The sequence below is a fragment of the Anolis sagrei genome, chromosome 5, assembly GCF_037176765.1.
Source record: "Anolis sagrei isolate rAnoSag1 chromosome 5, rAnoSag1.mat, whole genome shotgun sequence".
Taxonomy (NCBI): domain Eukaryota; kingdom Metazoa; phylum Chordata; class Lepidosauria; order Squamata; family Dactyloidae; genus Anolis; species Anolis sagrei.
This window is the reverse complement of record NC_090025.1, coordinates 84,291,196-84,310,031: the sequence shown is the minus strand read 5'-3', so window position 1 is coordinate 84,310,031 and position 18,836 is coordinate 84,291,196. Positions and strand designations below refer to the sequence as shown.

The 18,836-nt window shown below is 40.4% G+C and overlaps 1 protein-coding gene across 2 annotated transcripts in view; it reads left to right on the top strand.

Annotated features, from left to right (window-relative positions):
* LHFPL3 (LHFPL tetraspan subfamily member 3) overlaps nucleotides 1–17,315 on the top strand; it is a 292,593-nt gene extending 275,278 nt beyond the window's left edge. For both annotated transcript variants that reach the window (XM_060778345.2, XM_060778343.2), the window contains one exon: nucleotides 13,983–17,315. Coding sequence is in view for 1 of the 2 variants with exons in the window: in XM_060778343.2 (XP_060634326.2) it covers nucleotides 13,983–14,011 (29 nt within the window). In the remaining variant the exon portion in view is untranslated. The remainder of the gene's footprint in view (nucleotides 1–13,982) is intronic.
* The last annotated feature ends 1,521 nt before the right edge of the window (nucleotides 17,316–18,836 follow it).

Here is an 18,836-nt window from a genome sequence, read left to right as displayed (position 1 = left end):
TGTGGTAGATACTCTATCTATATCTGGAGAGGCATGCCTATGTGCGCTCTTCATCTGCTCTCCAATTTGCTTCCCAAGCAGTGCTTGGTTCTAGTAGACTATGTGAGGGCTGCCCTGGGGTATTTGAGTGGTTGCTGACTTTCCTGTGCATCTCTTCGTACTCCTTTGCTTGTTTGATGCTATTGTCAATAGATGCCTTGACATAAAGTACTTGCCAGTCTGATGCTTCTTTGTCCACATGCGGTTCTCAGTGAGAAAGACCCCAGTGGGAGCTGCATCCCTACACTGCCTCTGTCCACCTTACTCTCAGAGAGAGAAAGACTGGCTTTGAGCACCTACTGCTTTTGCCAACCTTAGGTACTGAAGTAGAAATTGCGTGATTCTTACTGAATATATTTGACTAGCCATTGTGATGTTATGATGAGGCTTTCTGTCTGAGTTATAGACATTCTCAATGTTTATGCTGTCCACTTGGAAGAATAGGAGTGGGCCTGCCATGATGCTGTCCACTTCCAGGACTTTGGAAAAATTACTTTTTTTTTTTTTTACTAAGGATCCAGAATCTCCAGCTAGCAAATAATCTGTTCCAAATTCTGACCTCTTATGAGGTTGTTTTACTTCTATTCTTAGGGACAAATGGTGGATTTTGCAAAAGAGGCCTTTGTATTTGTGTCTCTGAAGGCTTATTAAACCTTTGAGGAGAGAAAACATTTTAAAATTCTGTTGAGGATTTTTTTTTTAATTTTGCCAAAGTCTTTTTCCCCCTGTACAAATTGGAAAAATTAAAATTGAAAAAAATTACTAGATTGGGTTATGTAATATTTTCTTTTACAATGAGAACTAAAATGCTTAAGACCTTTTATATAGTTACACCCCCACCCCCCGCCCCCGAATTATTTCTAAAAACTTCAGTACAGGAAGACTTCTACATAAGATTATGTACAATACCAAAGAATTATATTTCTACATAATCTACATAAGATTATGTACAATACCAAAGAATTGTATTTCTACATAATCTACATAAGATTGTGTACAATACCAAAAAATTGTATTTCTACATAATCTACATAAGATTATGTACAATACCAATGAATTGTATTATGTACAATACTAAAGAATTGTATTTCCTAAACATGGTTTCCTTCCCTCCGTGCTTTTTGTGTTGGGAATAAGTGTTGGGAATAAGTTTGACACTTTGTGGAAGTTGTTGTTTGTTGTGGTGGTCTGAACACTGCTAGAATTCTTGGGAGACCAGCTACCTTATCACACGGGGCAGAAGAAGCATCCTAAAACACTTCTGCCCCAGTTCAACCATGGAGCCTCATGGTTATAATTAATTACATGGGGTGACTTCAGATGGAGCTCTCTGTGGGTGAACTGAGACGGCAGCGTAGTGGGATGCTGACACTGCCAACATGGAAGCTGCCCCTGTGTTCCATTAGGAACAACAATGCTTTGGCAGAATGGAAATGCTTTCCCACATGAAATGGGAAAGCATCAGCTGGCAGCCAGGGAGGTGGGATTGCCCCGCTGCTGCCCAGATTCACCACTAAGGCTGGCAAATCATGAATGAGGTCCCAAGGTTCATTTTCCTGTTCAGTCTGAATATCCACTTGGTGAGCTTGGAAAAGTCACACTCTCTGAGCCCCCCAAAAAGACAGTGGCAAACCTCCACTGAATAAATCCTAGAAGGAAAAACATATTATCTGTTCACCTTAGGGTGGGTCTCCGTATGTCAAAAATAGCCATACAAAAACCATAATGGTGGTTTCCTTTAGTTGTTTGTTTTCTTTTGTTCTTGTTTCAGTTAGTTTAGTTAATAAACTGGCAAAACCCAAAAAGTTCTCTACAGATCAAAAGTTCATTGCAGCTCAGGACTTTGCAAACAAAAATTAAAAAAGAAACTCAATTTGTAAATATTCTCTGAATAAACTGTACTTTAAATATAACTATAATCATCCTTGAAGTGACCGGCTTGACCTTGAAGGAGCTGGGGGTGGTGACGGCCTACAGGGAGCTCTGGCGTGGGCTGGTTCATGAGGTCACAAAGAGTCAGAAGCGACTGAATGAATGAACAACAACAACATAAGAATGGCATCCTTGAAGTGACCGGCTTGATGTTGAAGGAGCTGGAGGTGGTGATGGCCTATAGGGAGCTCTGGCGTGGGCTGGTTCATGAGGTCATGAAGAGTTGGAAGTGACTGATTGAATGAACAACAACAACATAAGGATGGCATCCTTGAAGTGATCGGCTTGACCTTGAAGGAGCTGGGGGTGGTGATGGCCTACAGGAAGCTCTGGCGTGGGCTGGTTCATGAGGTCATGAAGAGTTGGAAGTGACTGAACAAATGAACAACAACAACATAATTTTACACATACTACATTTTATGTTCTTAAAAGTGACCTTGAACCTGTAATACAAGTAAAACATGTTTTCCTACTATCACTGCTGCACAATTTCAAAATCTCCCAGAATAGTACAACCCTAGGATTGTGCAAGTGAAAACAAAAGTGTAACTTAGGTACAAGTGTAGTTTAACTCTTCTGCCACCTTCCTATTCCTGTCATAAAACCCTCTTTGAAGTGAAAGCTGCGTTGGGAGCATCGTCAGTTTCCTTCCCAAGACAGATGGTTATTTTGGTGTCAAGAGCAGTAGTGGGTACCAGAAACATGGCTTGCCAGAAATATGACCAGAGGAAAGTGTTAAACCATATGTAGCAAGGGAGAGAGACTGTTTCCTCTTTAAAAATCTCTTTTCTATCTTATACTGATTCAGTTTCTTCTTTTATATTGGCTTTCTTCTTTTATATTGGCTGGGACTTTCTGTGTACTGTTAAACCTTTGTACTTTATATCGCAGGCAATGAAACACTCTTGTGTATAACAAAGTAACACAGTTTATTTATAACTTCTGGCTCCAACACTTGTGGTTACATTTGTGTTTTGTTGCAATCTTGAGGCTTACAGTCAATATCATTTACTTGGTTAGCTTTCCTGAATAAACTATCAATGTTTCACATTCACAAACATGTTACTTGCTTTACACACTTTTAGCTGAATTATATTTTGAACTAAGGCAACACTAGCCTTCTTTATGTTCCTTAAAACTCGAGCTCTATTTAACTAACTGCTTCTCTATATCAGAAGTCTTTAACACATCTTCATAACTGCTTATTTCTATCAGACACTCAAAAACCAACTCTCCTCTTCACACACAGATTCCTAACTGTCATTTTCAAACTCCCACACTCTAACTGCCTCTTTCAGACCCTTGGCTCCACCCCTTTGGAATGTTCTGCTCTGCTCTCCCCAACTGTCATTTTGGCCTAGCAACCTTTTCAAATCCTGGGCCTACACTAATCTGCATATAACCAATCGGCTCCCCATATGCAAATGAATCCTGTCTCTGATGTTGCTACCCTGCCTGTGCCTATTCTTCCCTATCTGCCATATGTAAACATAGAGCTATACACCAAAACTTTAACATAAGGTAGCAATTTCACTACACCATACTTCTACCTATATAGCAATCCTGCTTGGATTGAACCCTGGAACTGCTATTAAAGAAATGAAAAACAACAAATGGATGCTAATGTGAAGACGTATTTAACAAAAATTGCAATTTGACCCAATGATCAGACATACGAAAAAGTAGGGATTGGGGGAGAATATCACCAGTGAGTCCATCAACACTCAAGCAACAAGACAGGTATCTGCTTTTGCAAGCATTTTTCCATCCAAGCGCCTGTATCTCTCTTTGACACTTTCATTACTTGCATGGCCTCCTCTTTCACTTTTTCACCCTGTATATATAGCCATAATTTAGTAAATAATTTCCATTTCACTCTGTGAATCATTATAATCCCTTTATATGTGTTGTTGAGGCAAAGAGGAAACGTGCCATTTGAACATTATTAAAGGGCCTCTTGACAGATAATTGGATGCTGGAATGGCACTGGACTTGACCTCATCAGAAAAACCATTTGCTCTCTATCAGTATCTTGGTAAACCTTTAAAATAATCACAGGAGGTTGGGTAAAAGAGCACTAAGGAATTAACCCTTTGAATATTGGATTTTTTTAATGTCAGTCAGTTCGGCAATAAAATGAACAGAGTATCTGCCAATTTAGGAATGGGCAGCAATTCACTGCAAAGACTTTTGTCTCCTCCCCCCTCCCCCCCCCATGCCCCGGAAGCCTAAATACTGTTATTTGTATGTATTCAGAATTAGTGGGATCTTAAATCTATGGTCTGTGTTATTGCTGCTGCTGTTAATTGTTGTCAAGTCAACTTTGACTTATAGAAACCCTATGAATGAGAGATCTACAAATTACCCAGTCGTCAGCAACCCTGCAGACTCAGGGCCGTGGCTTCCTTGAATCTTTTAATCTGGAATTCAGTCCTCCTCTTTTCTTTTTGCCTTCTACTTTACCAAGCACTATTGTACTTACTAGTGAGTCATGTCTTCTCATCATATGCCCAAAGTACAACAGTCATCTTGGCTTCTAGGGAGAGTCCAGGCTTGATTTGCCCTAGAACAGTGGTTCTCAACCTGTGGGTCCCCAGATGTTTTGGCCTTCACCTCCCAGAAATCCCCATAGCCAGTAAACTGGCTGGGATTTCTGGGAGTTATAGGCCAAAACACCTGAGGATCCATAGGTTGAGAACCACTGCCCTAGAATCTATTAATTTGTCGTTTTAGCAGACCACAGTATCCACAAAACTCTTATCTGGTAAATACTGGTAGACTTGAAGTGGGAACTGCAGCAGCTAGAAGGTGAGTCAAGAGAGGATTTTGGTCATTGCATAAAGTCGATAGAGAAGTTCATCTTGTGCAATGACCCAGAAACATTTACAATGGTATAATTTCCATTTATGCTATTGTAAATTACTAACAGAGTGTCAGTCAATGCTCAATGCCCAATGTTTGAGGTTCCCAATGTGGGATAAAATCAGGTATAATGTGAGTCAGAGCTAAAAGAAAATCCATTCTGTCTATCATCTCAGACAATGGGGTTTCTTTTTTATTTTATATACAGTAGAATCCATACTATAGATCAGGGTTGGGTCTTTTCTTCTCTTCATATATTTATGAACTGTGACCCCCATGAGCTATCCCCAAGGACCACACAATTCCCACTCTTCTTTCAAGCCTTCTCTCTTCTATCATGTATTGATATCTGCCTTCTATCAGGAAGAAGCAGCTATTATCAGCTATTATCAGAGAACAAAACTCTTGTTTACCTCAGCTCCACAAATTCCAGTGGCCATGGTTGCTGAGGGAGGTTTTAGTCCTCCCAAGCAAAGTTTCTAAACTCTGTCTCTGTATGTCTATATCTAGCCCATTGTTAGTCTCAACTACTGTAAACTTGCTGAATCAATGGAACTTAATTTTGCATTGACTCTCCACACAAAAGTTGAGTCAATTGGCTATACAGCTTAAGCATAACAAATACAATTCAGGCTGCATAGAAGAGGCTGTTTTGTGACTGCTAAAAAAAATCTCATACATAAAACAACTTCCAGATTCTGTGTGTGTTCCTGTAGTTTGTGTGTAAACTGAGGTCCCATCTACATGGCCACATAATGCAGTTTCAGAATGCAGTTTAACTGCATTGAACTGCATTATGTGGCTGTGAAGATTTATGTAATTGTTCAGTGTGGTTGAACTGCACTCTGAAATTGCATTATATGGCTGTGTAGATGGGGACTGAGAGGGGAATGGCTTCAGTGCTATTCTGACACCCAAATAAGAAAGAATTACCAAATAGTTCTTGTAACACAGAAGAATGGGTTGAGTCCTTTTAGGCCAGTGGTTTGCAACCTTTGGTCCTCCAGGTGTCTTGGACTTCAACTTCCAGAAATCCCAGTCACTTTACCAGCTGTTAGGAATTGTGGGAGATGTAGTCCAAAACACCTGGAGGACCAAAGGTTGGGAATGTCGCACTTCAGGATAGATTCACCTTGCTCAGAATACCACACACACCAAGGCTGTAGGTTTTGTAGTTTATTAAAGAAAAGGCAAAGTCTTAAACACAAAAGTCAAGTTGCAAAAGTTCAATAGCCAAACAGAGTCTTAAATGCAAAGGCAGAGTTTCCAAAGTCCAAAGGCAATGAAGCATTGATCAAACAAGATTCCATGGAAGCATGACAGAGTCCCAAGAAGCCAAGATCCAAATCAAAGTCCCAAGAAGCCAAAAGCATTGCCCAAAAGCCAAGGCAATCCAGAGAAGTTATCAAGATGTTCGTCGAAGATGCATTGACAAAAGGTTGACTTCAACCAGCTCGTTAAATATATTTTCCTAGCATGAAAGCATTCCTTTGACTTCTAACCTCTCTCTTGTTTGCAAGCCTTGTACTGCAGTGAACCCTGAATTGCAGGCGATCCTCCCTATCTAAATCTGCTGAGCCTTCAAGGTCAAATAACTCATTATCCTGGGACTGGGAATCGGCAGCCTGAGAATCGGCAGGCAGAGAGTTCGTAGGCTGGCTCGCCTCCTCCACCTGTACCTGTGAAGTTTCACTAGAAACATCTTCTAAAACAGTGGTTCTCAGCCTGGGGTCCCCAGATGTTTTTGACCTACAACTCCCAGAAATCCCAGCCACTTTACCAGCTGTTAGGATTTCTGGGATTTGAAGGCCAAAAACATCTGGGGACCCCAGGTTGAGAACCTCTGTTGTAAAACAACATCCCTTGACACATCCCTTGCCATGGGAAACTGAAACTCCTCATCTTCAGCATCAACATCATCTGTATCAACAACAGGAACATGTTCAGGAATCTGAAACCCATCATCCTCTTCCTGATGCTCCAGCTGAGCCACAACAGGGAACCACTGCTTTAGGCAGGGCATCCTCTTACTGACAACAGACACAACTTCAAACTGAACAGGTCAGAGGCAAAGAATCAATGTTTCACCAGAAGCTGAACCTGACAGGAAGGCCCTCAGAACCTTTTAAACAGAAATGGAGACCATGTGGACAATATGGCCTTCCCAAACGTTGCATTAATTAACAGCCGATTCCTGTGAATTCCCCCATTTTTATAAGTCATGTGAAAATAAGCTTTCAAGGCTTTCAGAGTGCATGATGAATTACAAGTACAGAACAGCGTGTGCAACATTGATTGAAGGGAATGACTTATTTCTGCAGTGCTTGCTCCTCGCAGTATTAACTAGTATCCTATGACATTTATACAATTCTTGCTTTCATCTACATAACCTCGGTACATGACTGCTTTGCAGGAGAATAGATAAAGCTTTCAGTGTATTTTGTCCCTGAAATGGAATTTCAAAGGCCCCTGTTTTTAATCAAACACGTGAAAGGGATTGAATTTAAAGCAGGCATTAAAAAACAAAACACAGACACACAAATGCTGTATTTAAATACTAAATATATTTAAATAGTGTGAAGGCTGGCTGGAAAAACAAGTTCTAAGGGCTTTTTCCAGGACAAATTTGAAATAAAGCAAGGTATAGAGGTTCTTGTTAATACCAGCTGGAGGTTTCGAAGTCACAAGTGGCTCTTTTGGTAATCTTTTTTTATTTGTTGATGTGCCTGGGCTCTTAGGATGGGTCAAGACATGGGAGAGATGGGTGCACCAAAGGCCTTCATGTAGCTGAAGCTATTTACCATGGTGTATAAAACTTCCTGACCTTTCGGAGTCAGTGTAGTATTTCCTCTGCCTTTGAAGAAGCTAAAAATTTCCCTGCCATAGCCTTAACAAGGCCAACATTGTATTGACTATGACTCTGAAGACCAGGGTTGAAAGCCCATTAGCTGTTCCTGGGCAAGTCCACCTCAGAGAAAGGCAGAGGCAAACTCCACATGAGCAAACCTTTCCAAGAAGACCCCATAATAGGGGCCTTAGGGTGTCATAAAGCTCACAAGAATTCAGCTTTGGCCAAGAAAGGGCTAACTCACTGTGCTGTCGCACGCATAAAACTATAGACAGGACATACATTCTGTGTGCCCAACGGGACGCCGGGGCTGCCTCAGATTAAAGGCCCTTGGATTTCCTTAAAACAGAGTCTTTAGATTGCTTAAAAGTTCAACAAAGTTCTTTATTAATGAAAACTAACAGGTACTTTAAGGCTTTCTTAACAGTCTATTGGTTCTCTCTCAATCTTGTCCACAGGTAACAGGCACTATCTTCATAACTGTAACTAATGGGGAATTCCTTAACTTCTAATCTGGGCAGTCTGTCTTTGCCTCTTTTGGCGTGGAGCCCCTGCACCCGGTACCAACTGCTTCTGGCTGCCGCGAGTGACCCTTACCAAGCAGAGCTTTGTAGACTTCCAGGGGAAAAAGAATTTAGGTTTCCATGATGGATGACTGAAGTCCTTCAGCAAAGGAACTGTAGGGCTGTATAACCCCAGCCAAGCTGTGGGCTGTATATCTTCCCGGGCAAGCAGTAGAAGACGAAGCTTTCTACAGGAGCGCTTGGTATTATGTCCTGCATGAAAGGCTTCTCTGTGTGGACTGGCCCAAAATGGCTTCTATTCCCTACAAAACCCCAAAAGGGGGAGGGACCAGGGAACCTAACGATAATTGACAGGTGGCTTGCCCTATGATTGCAGCCAAAAGAAGCCACCTATCTGCAGAGTCCCTGAAACTTAGGACTACAACAAACATTCAATGCAAAGCAAACAAAATTGGACCTCCTGGTACAGCTGTACCTGCACACTTTCCAAGAAGACCCCATAATAGGGGCCTTAGGGTGTCATAAAGCACACAAGAATTCAGCTTTGGCCAAGAAAGGGCTAACTCATTAAGTCGAGGTCTATTCCCTCCCATTTTAATTAATCTACCTCATTTCTACTACCAATTTCCAAAGAAACAATTTTTGGCTTGGTCCCACAAATCACAGCATTATTTCAGAATTTATTTGGTGTCAAAAACACTGCATAAATAAATTAGTATAAAACTGATAAAATAGAGAGAACACAAGCAGCTAAATATGTAATTTTCGACCAAAATGGGCAATAGCAACCACATTGTCTGTAGCTTTAAACAGTTCTACCTCTGTGCATGAGGCATTGTGGTCAAGCATACAGATGCTGAGTTTATTGTTCTGCTCCACAATCGCACAAGGTGGAGGGTTCTTCTAGGTAGTGCCATTTTGCCTGGTTGTCTTTTGATCTGCCAACTCCACTTCTGAGCATTTTCAGGGACTTCCAAGTTGACCATTCTTGGTTTTCCCCTGGAGGAAAACCCTCGTGGGGGGCCATCCATTTGAGATTTCTTGGTTTAGCTGCCCAGAGAGATACTCTTGCTGTTCTTGGAGGAACATTAAGAGGAGTGGTGGTTCTCATGAGACTTTTCTTTACTGGGAGGAGATTGATAGCCATGTAGTGCATTGCTTTCACAGTGTTCAACCTTATTTCTTTCACAGTTGACAGCAACTTCCCGTCAAACATCGGGGCGGGGGGGGGGGGGGGTGCCAGCTAGCTTATAGAGTCTATCAACAGGTAGAGACATCCTATGATTATTCTGCATGTTTTGTTCAATGCTATGTTCATCTGCTTCACGTGGCCAGACTTGTGACAAACAGGGCAGGCATACTCCCCAGTTGAATAAGTCAAGGCCAAGGCTGATGTTCTTATTAATTTTGGGTCTGCACCCCATGTGCTACTGATAAGTTTCCACAGGATGTTATTACATGCAGCTACTTTATGTTTGGTGTTCATACAGTGTTTCTTAAATGTTTGTGTTCGATCTAAGGTGATGCCAAAATATTTAGGATGGGAACACGGAAAGAGCCTCCTCAAAGACCAAGTAAATACAGTTGGGCATCCCCTGGGCAACATTTCTTGTAAATAGCTAATATTTCCAACCCCCCAAAAATTGCTTTACAACATTTCAGAGTGAGCTGCCAACTCAGGGCATGGGCCTATCACAGCAGAACCTAGCTGTGTGGACGAACTGTTTCATTTTGTCTTTCCTGTGTGGCTGCTTCTACACAACCACATAATCTGTATCAGTATGTGGATTTAAAAAATCCAGTTCCACTCCGGAGAGTCTCCATGCTCCCCCCCCCCCCCCCCCGGAACTGTGAAAAAGCTCCTACAGTGTCCACAAAGCTCCCCTCATGCTGAATTGATCCAACAGAGAAACTTTTTTTTCTTACCCCATTTGGAGAAAAGGTGACCCCAGAACTTTTTGTATCCTCTCTATAACAACAACAACAACAACAAATTTTGCTGCTGAAATTTGTCACCAATCAATCAAATCATTTATTTCGGTCATTGACCAGCACAGAAAATAGTCACATTTTCATACAAACTTGGTATGTTTGGTACATTAAAAATATAAATATAACGACTGAAGCACAATATGGGTGAGGGAGCCAGGGTAAAAACATACAATGCCCAGATCCATCACCAAATTGTAGATTCAGAGAAGAAGATTACTGGACACTGAAATTTGTCACCAGCTTCTGAATGCCCAGGAATCATTGGGAAATGAACAAAAAGGTATTATTATAGTCAATGAGATAGTGAACAGCATAGTCAATGTAGTTCAAAATGTATAATTCATATTTCAATATCATATTAATTACAGTCAATTTAGGAGTATTTAAGGTTCATTGAGGTAAGAATATAAATTTAATCATAACAAATCATATACCATTGAAGTGATTTCATTTGTTAATAATGTGTGGAAGGAATTTTCATGCTTTTAATTGTATGTAATAATTTAAATTAATTCCTACTAATCTTTAATCCATTTTATGCCTGTATTGTTGAGTTATTATGTTTTTAAGATGACTCTGGCTTACAGCAACTCTTATCATACAGTTTTCTTTGCAAGATTTATTTAGAAAAGGTTTGAAATTGGGCTCATTTTAGGATAAGAGAGGAGGAGTTGGTCAATATCACTTAGCAGGTTTCCTTAGCTCAGGGGTCCTCAAACTAAGGCCCTCCAAGGTCATTTACCCAGCAGATAATCTAGATTTTATATGGCAGTGTAGAAGGGGCCTCATATAATTCAGTTAAGATACGGGATCAGAATTTGGGTTATAGCACAGTGTAGATCCAGCATTAGTCTATGGCTATTGCTATCACTTGTGGCTGTAAGATCAATAAATTGAAGTATTAGTGAAATGGCAGGGAGAGGTCTGAGGAAAAGAGACAAAAGAGAGTTCCTGAGGTCTGTAAAAGCACGGTTTATTCTCGGTTGGCGCCAACCGGATATGGACCCTGCTGGTATTCCAAAAAACAGAGTGCTGAACAAAAGAATTGCCTTGGTTTATATACTCTTTAAAATAATATACATGCATCATACAAGCATCACAATGTGTGTCACAAAATTCCACTTTTACATTGACTTCAATATCATATTTTAACTTGAACACCTTCAATCTTCCATTAAGCACCTTTATCTAAATTGCTGATCATTAAGAGGACCATAGCGCCAGAGTGTCTGCTACTTGATAGCAAGAGCTTCCATCCATCTTGAGATAAGTCCTGAAGAAGCCCCTTAATAGCCAGTCTCATTAATCTTACGATATGCTCTGCTTGGTACCAGTCATGATATTTGCCAGATGCCTTAGATGCCTGGTAAACTGGCTGGGATTTCTGGGAGTTGTAGGCCAAAAACATCTGGGGACCCCAGGTTGAGAACCACTGCCTTAGACATTCCTTTCTTAGACCCTGGCCTCTCTGAGGCATCTAATTTGCAGCTTTTAAGAAGAGAATATTTTCCCAAGTGAAGGGAGTTCATAAATACATACATCCTATATATTTTCTAATTCCGATTTCTAATATGGTTACATCCAATATATATTTTCCAATATGTGTATCATGTATTTTCATCATGCCTTCATCATTAGAGAGGTTCAGTATAATCCCCATATCCACAGGGGATATATTCCAGAGTTGGTGTGAATACATGAAACAGTGCATAAAACCAAACCCTGTTATTAACAGTGGGACAAATAACAGGTACCAAGAAGAGGATGTAGCTTGTACAGGAGACTCTAGGTGAATAAGTGAATCTGTGGATAAGTGAAACTGTACATGTCAGTTCTGTAGATATGACAAAAGGTGGTTGGGTGATACTGGATTTTTGGTATATACCATATCCCCATTTGTTTATCTTGCTGCTCTAAAGAAAAAAAAAGGCTCCAAATACTTAAACCAGAATTGAAAACCAGTGACTCTCCAGATATTGTTGGATTACATTTCCCATCATCCCTGACCATTGTCCATACAAGTTAGTGCTGGTGGCAATTGGAATGTAACATGAACCAAATAGCCAACATTTCTCTGCTTCAGTTTTTAGCCTCATGAAGGAAACAAGAAAACCTGTGGAGCTTCTGACTGCAATTCTGTCATGACTTGAGAGTGAAAAGCCCTCCACCATGTGGTGGATATTGGTAGTGGGATATTCAGCTTCACACCATGGAGAGTCTTGCCTGCCTTGATTCCACTGAAAAGCCACTATAATACTTGGCCACATGAACTCTGGCCTGGTATTATTTCTGACCAAGAGAAGGCCCTCACTTTCTGCTGCCAATCATTAAGGAAATGGGCACCAAGTAAATAGGTGCCACTGCCTCTTGCTAACTTGGTATCTCCTGGGGTTTGGTTCTAGGAATCCCCCGCCCTGTGGAAACCAAAATGCTTGAATGTTCAAGTTGCATTATATACAATGGTAAAATCAAGGTTTGGTTTTGGGGATTTCTTTGTGTGTGTGGGGGGGGGGGGGGTTCAAATTGTGGATGGTTGAATCGGTGGATGCAGAATCCATTAATGCAAAAGCCCAACAGTAATTTGCTGGATCTTCATTTCCATTCCTTAATCTAGATTTTTCTTCTTGGATACTGCTTTTATGGCAAAAGTGAGTCAACAGGAGATTTTTTAGAAACTAAAGAGCACCATTAAAATGCTTAAAATGCATAGATACATGAACGTTCCTCCTTTTCTCTCTCTCACCCTCTGTCTTCCATTCAGAGGCAGCTTTTGGACCAAGTATATGTAGGTGTGTGCTTCTTTCCATCATTTGTGGAGAAGGTAAAGCACATGTATGCACAGACACACAAACCACTATTTCTTCTATCTAAGTCAGCGTTTCTCAACCTGGGGGTGGCGATCCCCACGGAAGTCATTTAGCTATTTCTGAGGGGTCACCGCCTTCTCCTTTAGCCCCTCCCCCGAATGGCTGACTGGCTTATTAGAGATTTACATTACAATTCATAAGTGTATTTATTTATTTGTTTGTTTTAGACATTTATATCTCATCCTTCTCACCTCTCGGAGGGGGACTCAGGGCGGCTTATAACCAGTAACCATTAGATGCCAACAACAATTTTTAAAAGACAGATAAACATTAACTAAAACATAATAATAAGATCATTTAAAAGAGACTGTAGCAAAATTACAGTTATGAATTAGCAACAAAAACAATTTTATGGTTCGAGGCAGAGGCGTCCTTAAGTAATTTTCAACAGTAAGCAAACAGTATTTTGGCGCCCTCCCTCCCCCCCAACCAATCACTGATATATATTTTCTGTTCATTGTGGGAGTTCTGTGTGCCATATTTGGTTCAATTCCATCATTGGTGGAGCTCAGAATGCTCTTTGATTGTAGGTGAACTATACATCCTAGTAACTACAACTTGCATATGTCAAGGTCTATTTTTCCCCAAGAGCGCCTCAAGAGCGCCCCTGTACTGCAAATGCTTACTTTGCGTAATGGGTTGAGTCGCCGCTGGTTGGGGGTCACCACAACATGAAGAACTGTATTTAGGGGTCGTGGCATTAGAAAGGTTGAGAATCACTGATCTAAGTAGTGGCTTTTTCAGTGCCTCATAATCATAATAAGCTATTTAAGAAAACATGCATGCGGTGTCTTGTTTTGTTCCAAGGATTTTAAGGAAACCCTACAGATGCTTCTGCTAATATGTCATCCAGAACTAAACCAGCTCCTTTCCCTTCTCCTCCCCCCTCCCTTTCTCTTTTTCTCTTGTGTTTTGCAGTTCTGCTAAGCCAATCCTCACTAGAATGAGCACAAAACAAAACCGAGTAAACAGCTTTTGTACATCTACATTAAATGAGAAGAAGCCTGTGACGGAGACCTGTGATGAAGGAGAACGTTGACGAATGTAAAAATGTCTGATTGCCACGAGCTGCCTTCTAAACATAGATCAGCCAGACATGCAGTGGTTCTCTGGAGAGAGATTCAATCATGGATTTACCCACCAGCTCATTAGAAACTGTCGCTGAATGCAACATTCGGAAAGGCATGCATGAAAAGTCACATAAGGGGAATAAATTTTAAAGGGGGTATCGTCGTTGCTAGGTAAACACATTAATATACATGAATCAAGGAGGTTTGTACACTTTTCTAAAAAACATATTTGACTGAAAAGCAGAATATTTTAGAATAAAACATTTCAGGGGGCAGAGGTAGTTAACTCAGCGAATTCCTCTTCCAGTAGCCAGGAAGCAGATGAGGCATCGCGTTTAGCTGAGCGTCTTTACAAACAAAACTCTTGTCTTTCTCATGCTACAGAGGAAATGGTGTAAGCTGTGATCTACCATTTTGGCACATCTCATTTGGCCTTCATGTTTGCAGTGACCTAGAAACCTCTCAACCTCTGTCTGCTCTATAGGAAATGTACAATGCAGTGGCTCTTTCTGACTTGATTTCTCATTCTGCTGAGGTGCATGTGCCATATGGTGGTGGTTCCCATGTTGTATTAGAATACAAAATATATTAAGAGTAGGAAGAGAGATGATACCTCTGGATAATGATACCTTACATGGTATTTTCCATATTCATCTGAAGATGGTATTCTTAGCCCTTAAAGGTCCTATGTCTGCATTTTCTTCTTTGGCTCCCCGATGCAATGTCAGTGGGACAGGAATTAAGAAGCAAGAGAGGAGTGGGAAGGGCTTGTTTCTGGGCCATAGTCTTGGGGAGCTAGCTGGTAATCCACTGGGAGAGATGTCAGCACCGATCTCAGCTAAGACCCAAAAGCAGTGACTCACAGGGTCAGATCTAAGAAAAAGTGCCCCTTTTCTCTCTTCCTGATGCTTTTCCCCTGCCCAGTGGGCTGTTGGAGGAGACAAAGATCTTGCCACTAGTCTGAAACCAGTGGATGTCGAAGCAAGTTGAGGCTTCGTGACATTAGCTTGAGAGCTACGGGCAAGTCATCTTGATCTAAGATAAGATCAGGCTAGAGCTTTTGGTAAGAATAACAGCCCCAACCATTTTGACATCTTGGGCTGAAAATCTAAATTGGTTTTTTTTTTTTGGTTTTTTTTAATAGAAAAATGAAATATTTTTTAAAAAACAGAGCCTTTAATGCCCTTCCCCAATGCAGCTACCTCGTCTGCCTCATGTTTGAGCTAGCCCGAGTTGGAAGTAGGGTAAAGATTGTTGGAGAGCTTAATATTTTGTGAAATGCACACAGCCTAAACTGTTTGGGAGCCACTACTATAAGGGATACCATTTTGGAAAACATAACACAGTAAGTTCATAAGCAACATGGTGTAGTTCTTGGTGTCAAAATGTAATAATACATGACACTCGTGCCGTTTTCTCGTAATAAATGAACTTTCTTTTCAAGTAACAATGAAGAGATTATTGGCTATAGACCCAGGGTTCTAGCCTCTTGGCAAGACTCAAAACAGAAAGTGGTACAGTTGTGACAGTGACTTCTTTGTTGTCTCATGCAGATCAAGGAATGTTTTTCTATGACTCCATTACAACATTTGCTATTCTATAAGGCTACATACCATGCCAGTTCCTTCTGGAAATTGGTTTGAATGGGACAAATGCATAAGAGGAACAAAATATGGTTGACTTGTAGGTGGTTGTCATGTATGCTCATTGATGTAGAATTAGCTTCAGCAGATGTTAGAGCTCCCATCTTTTTGCTCCAATGCTGCATTTAAAAAACCTGGCTTAATAGTAATGGATTATAAATCCAATTCTCTAATAACAATGTGTACCCATTGCTTAAATTCGCACAAGACTTAAGTATTACTTATGCGAGACAGAAAGTGGTAACTGTTTGCTACAGATGTCATTCCACAAGATGTTGCTCATCCTTTCTGACTCGTATCCATCACTGCATTTAGCATAAGAGAAGTACACTGTAATAGCCAAGCCTTTTTAGATGAACTAGGTTTTACATTTTTACAGTTTTGAATAAATCTGTAGAAAGCACTTTGTGGTTAAAAACTATCATTTCTCTGCTTGGAAATGTCTATGCCATGCTATCAACGTATAAATAAGGATTTATTTTTCAGTAAATCGTTTCTTTTCTCTCTAGGTACTTATGTAGCTCCTAGCATTGTAATATTTCAATGCTATTCACTGTTTGCCAGCGGAAGTTGCTGATAACATTGTGATGTAACTTAAGTAGATATTCCAAGCTTCTTTCCACAGTTGAGCTGCATAATGTGATTCCCATCTGCGGTTCCAAGGACAAAATGGCTCATCAAGAGCTTGAACCAAAGTCAACGGGAAACCTTCACTCTTCTTGAACAGCCTGGAGAAACTCCGAAAATCTTCAGAGATGGTTAAAAATAAATGTCATGTGTACAGTTATATACAATACATTATTCATTAGAGTGACAATACCCAATGAATCTAGGTATCTAGATGGTTCAGATATAATAAATATGATTTAAAGACATAAATGTTAGACATCTGACAAGGAAGGCAGTCTTGCACTCTCTCAAGAGCAGCAAAACTTATTCCATATCTTGGTGTTTACATTTTGTCAATTGACAATAACCAATTGTATAAAACAATTTCAGAACAGGTGACAAGGAAGTATAATGGGTTAGATCCAGATTTAATCATTACAGAATAGGCCAAATAGAAATCAGGGCAACACAATTATTCTTTCTTATGCCTGTTAAAATCAATGGGGTTTCATGACTAAAGATTTCATTTGGTTCACTCTGAATATGATTCAGTCTCCATCAAGCCCAATCATTTGAGGACATGAAATGTTTATCAAGATATTACAATGGAGGGGGACAATTTTCACTGAGAATCCATGTGCTTCTAATAATATATCACTCCATCATCAGATTTATGGAGTAGTTCTGTGAGTTTTCTATCATGTCCTGGTTCTTGTTTTTATTGGTCAGCTTTGTTATGCTAGAATCACCCATTAGTCTCAAATGTTGTAAACAAGATTGTTATCTGAATGTTTTCCAGTATTGCCCTGACTGTTTCTTTCATGGGCTTATGTAATGCTTCAAGATCATGACAGCCATAATTCTACTGCAATGGAAGTGATAATAATGGGTCATAAGAATAAAGTTCAGCAACATGTAGCATAATTCCAGCCATCTTCAGACGTCAATAGTGTGGAATTTAGTGAGCATTATCCCAACTATCCCTTACAACACAGTCCTCTTTAGGTTAACTCCCAAATAAAAATGTAGCTTTAATTATTAATGAAAAACCCTCCTTAAAAAAATTAGTCTATGCTAAAATAGATAGTTAGAGGCAAAAATGATCAGATGTACTTTAATCAAAAAATAGGCAAGCTAGCACTCTCCAGATACAGTCACCATATAATTTATGAAATTATAGTCTAAAGCATGGTTGATTCTCCCTCATATCAGGAGTGTGAATCATGCAACTCTCCTGGTGTTTCTGGACTGATGCTCCCACCAGCTGTAGTCCCATAAACAGGGGAAAGAGGTCATGGGATCCAACAACATATGGAAGGTCACAAGTTACCTGCCCTTGCCTTCTCCAATCTAACTCATTATACTGGAGGAAAGACCTCCGTATCCAGAGGTTCTATATTGTGCTGCAAAAGGAAAGCAGGAAGGATGAAATTGCATTGTCCCAGAGATACTTCTAGGACAGGACAGTGGTTTTGGATGGTTGAAATATGAGGGGTATATTTTAAGTAAGGTCTGTTTGAACATAACTACACAACGAAAGTTTATTTCAAAAAAGTAAATTTATTTTCAGAAAGTACATACTCCACTCTATTTTTCGACATAGTTGCCAAATTTGTTCAAACACTTATCATACCTCTGAAGCAATTTTAAAATACCCTCTTCATAAAAACTTGCCGCCTGCTGAAGCCACCAAATCGTCTGTAACCAAAGAAGGGCGACTGGAGCGGTCCTCATCATGGACGTTGTCATGGCCATCTTTAAATTGTCGTACCCACTTATGCACTTTGCTTTCACTCATAACAGTATCACCATACACTTCACAAATCTGTCGATGAATTTCTGCAGCAGGCAGGTTCCTTGCTGTCAAAAACCTTATCACTGAGCGAACCTCACATGCAGCGGGAGAGTTGATAGTCTTAAACATTTTTAAAGACTATCAGGTTAGCTACAGAGCGGAAACTGAGCACAGTTGTTCCCGAGGCATGCCGGTACATGATGCACGTGCTTGTTGCAGTATGCGTGCGAACTACTAGTGTCTACAACAAAACGGACCTTACTTAAAAAATACCTGTATTAGTATGGACTCGCAAGGGAAAGTTGGAAAGAACATCCGTTGGAACTGTAATCAGTTGGACCACAACCACACAGATATTGTCTTGAGCCTGAAACCTCCTTTTTAGAATCTGCTGTTCTTTTAACTTGTTGGCCCTGACCTGATTCTAGACTTAAACAGGCTATTTTTTTTAATTTATTGTAGCCTCAGTATGCAAGGAGTGGATACCAACCCTGCTCCCATCTCACATGTTCCCATTGCTCTTCTCACATGGAGAACGACCTTGTGAAGAGGAGAATTATCATCTGTGCTGACTCTCCATGAGATCTGGAACTAATATTGAGTCTATCTTCTATTCAAGGTCACTCTCCATCTGCAATGATTGATGGAAACACGC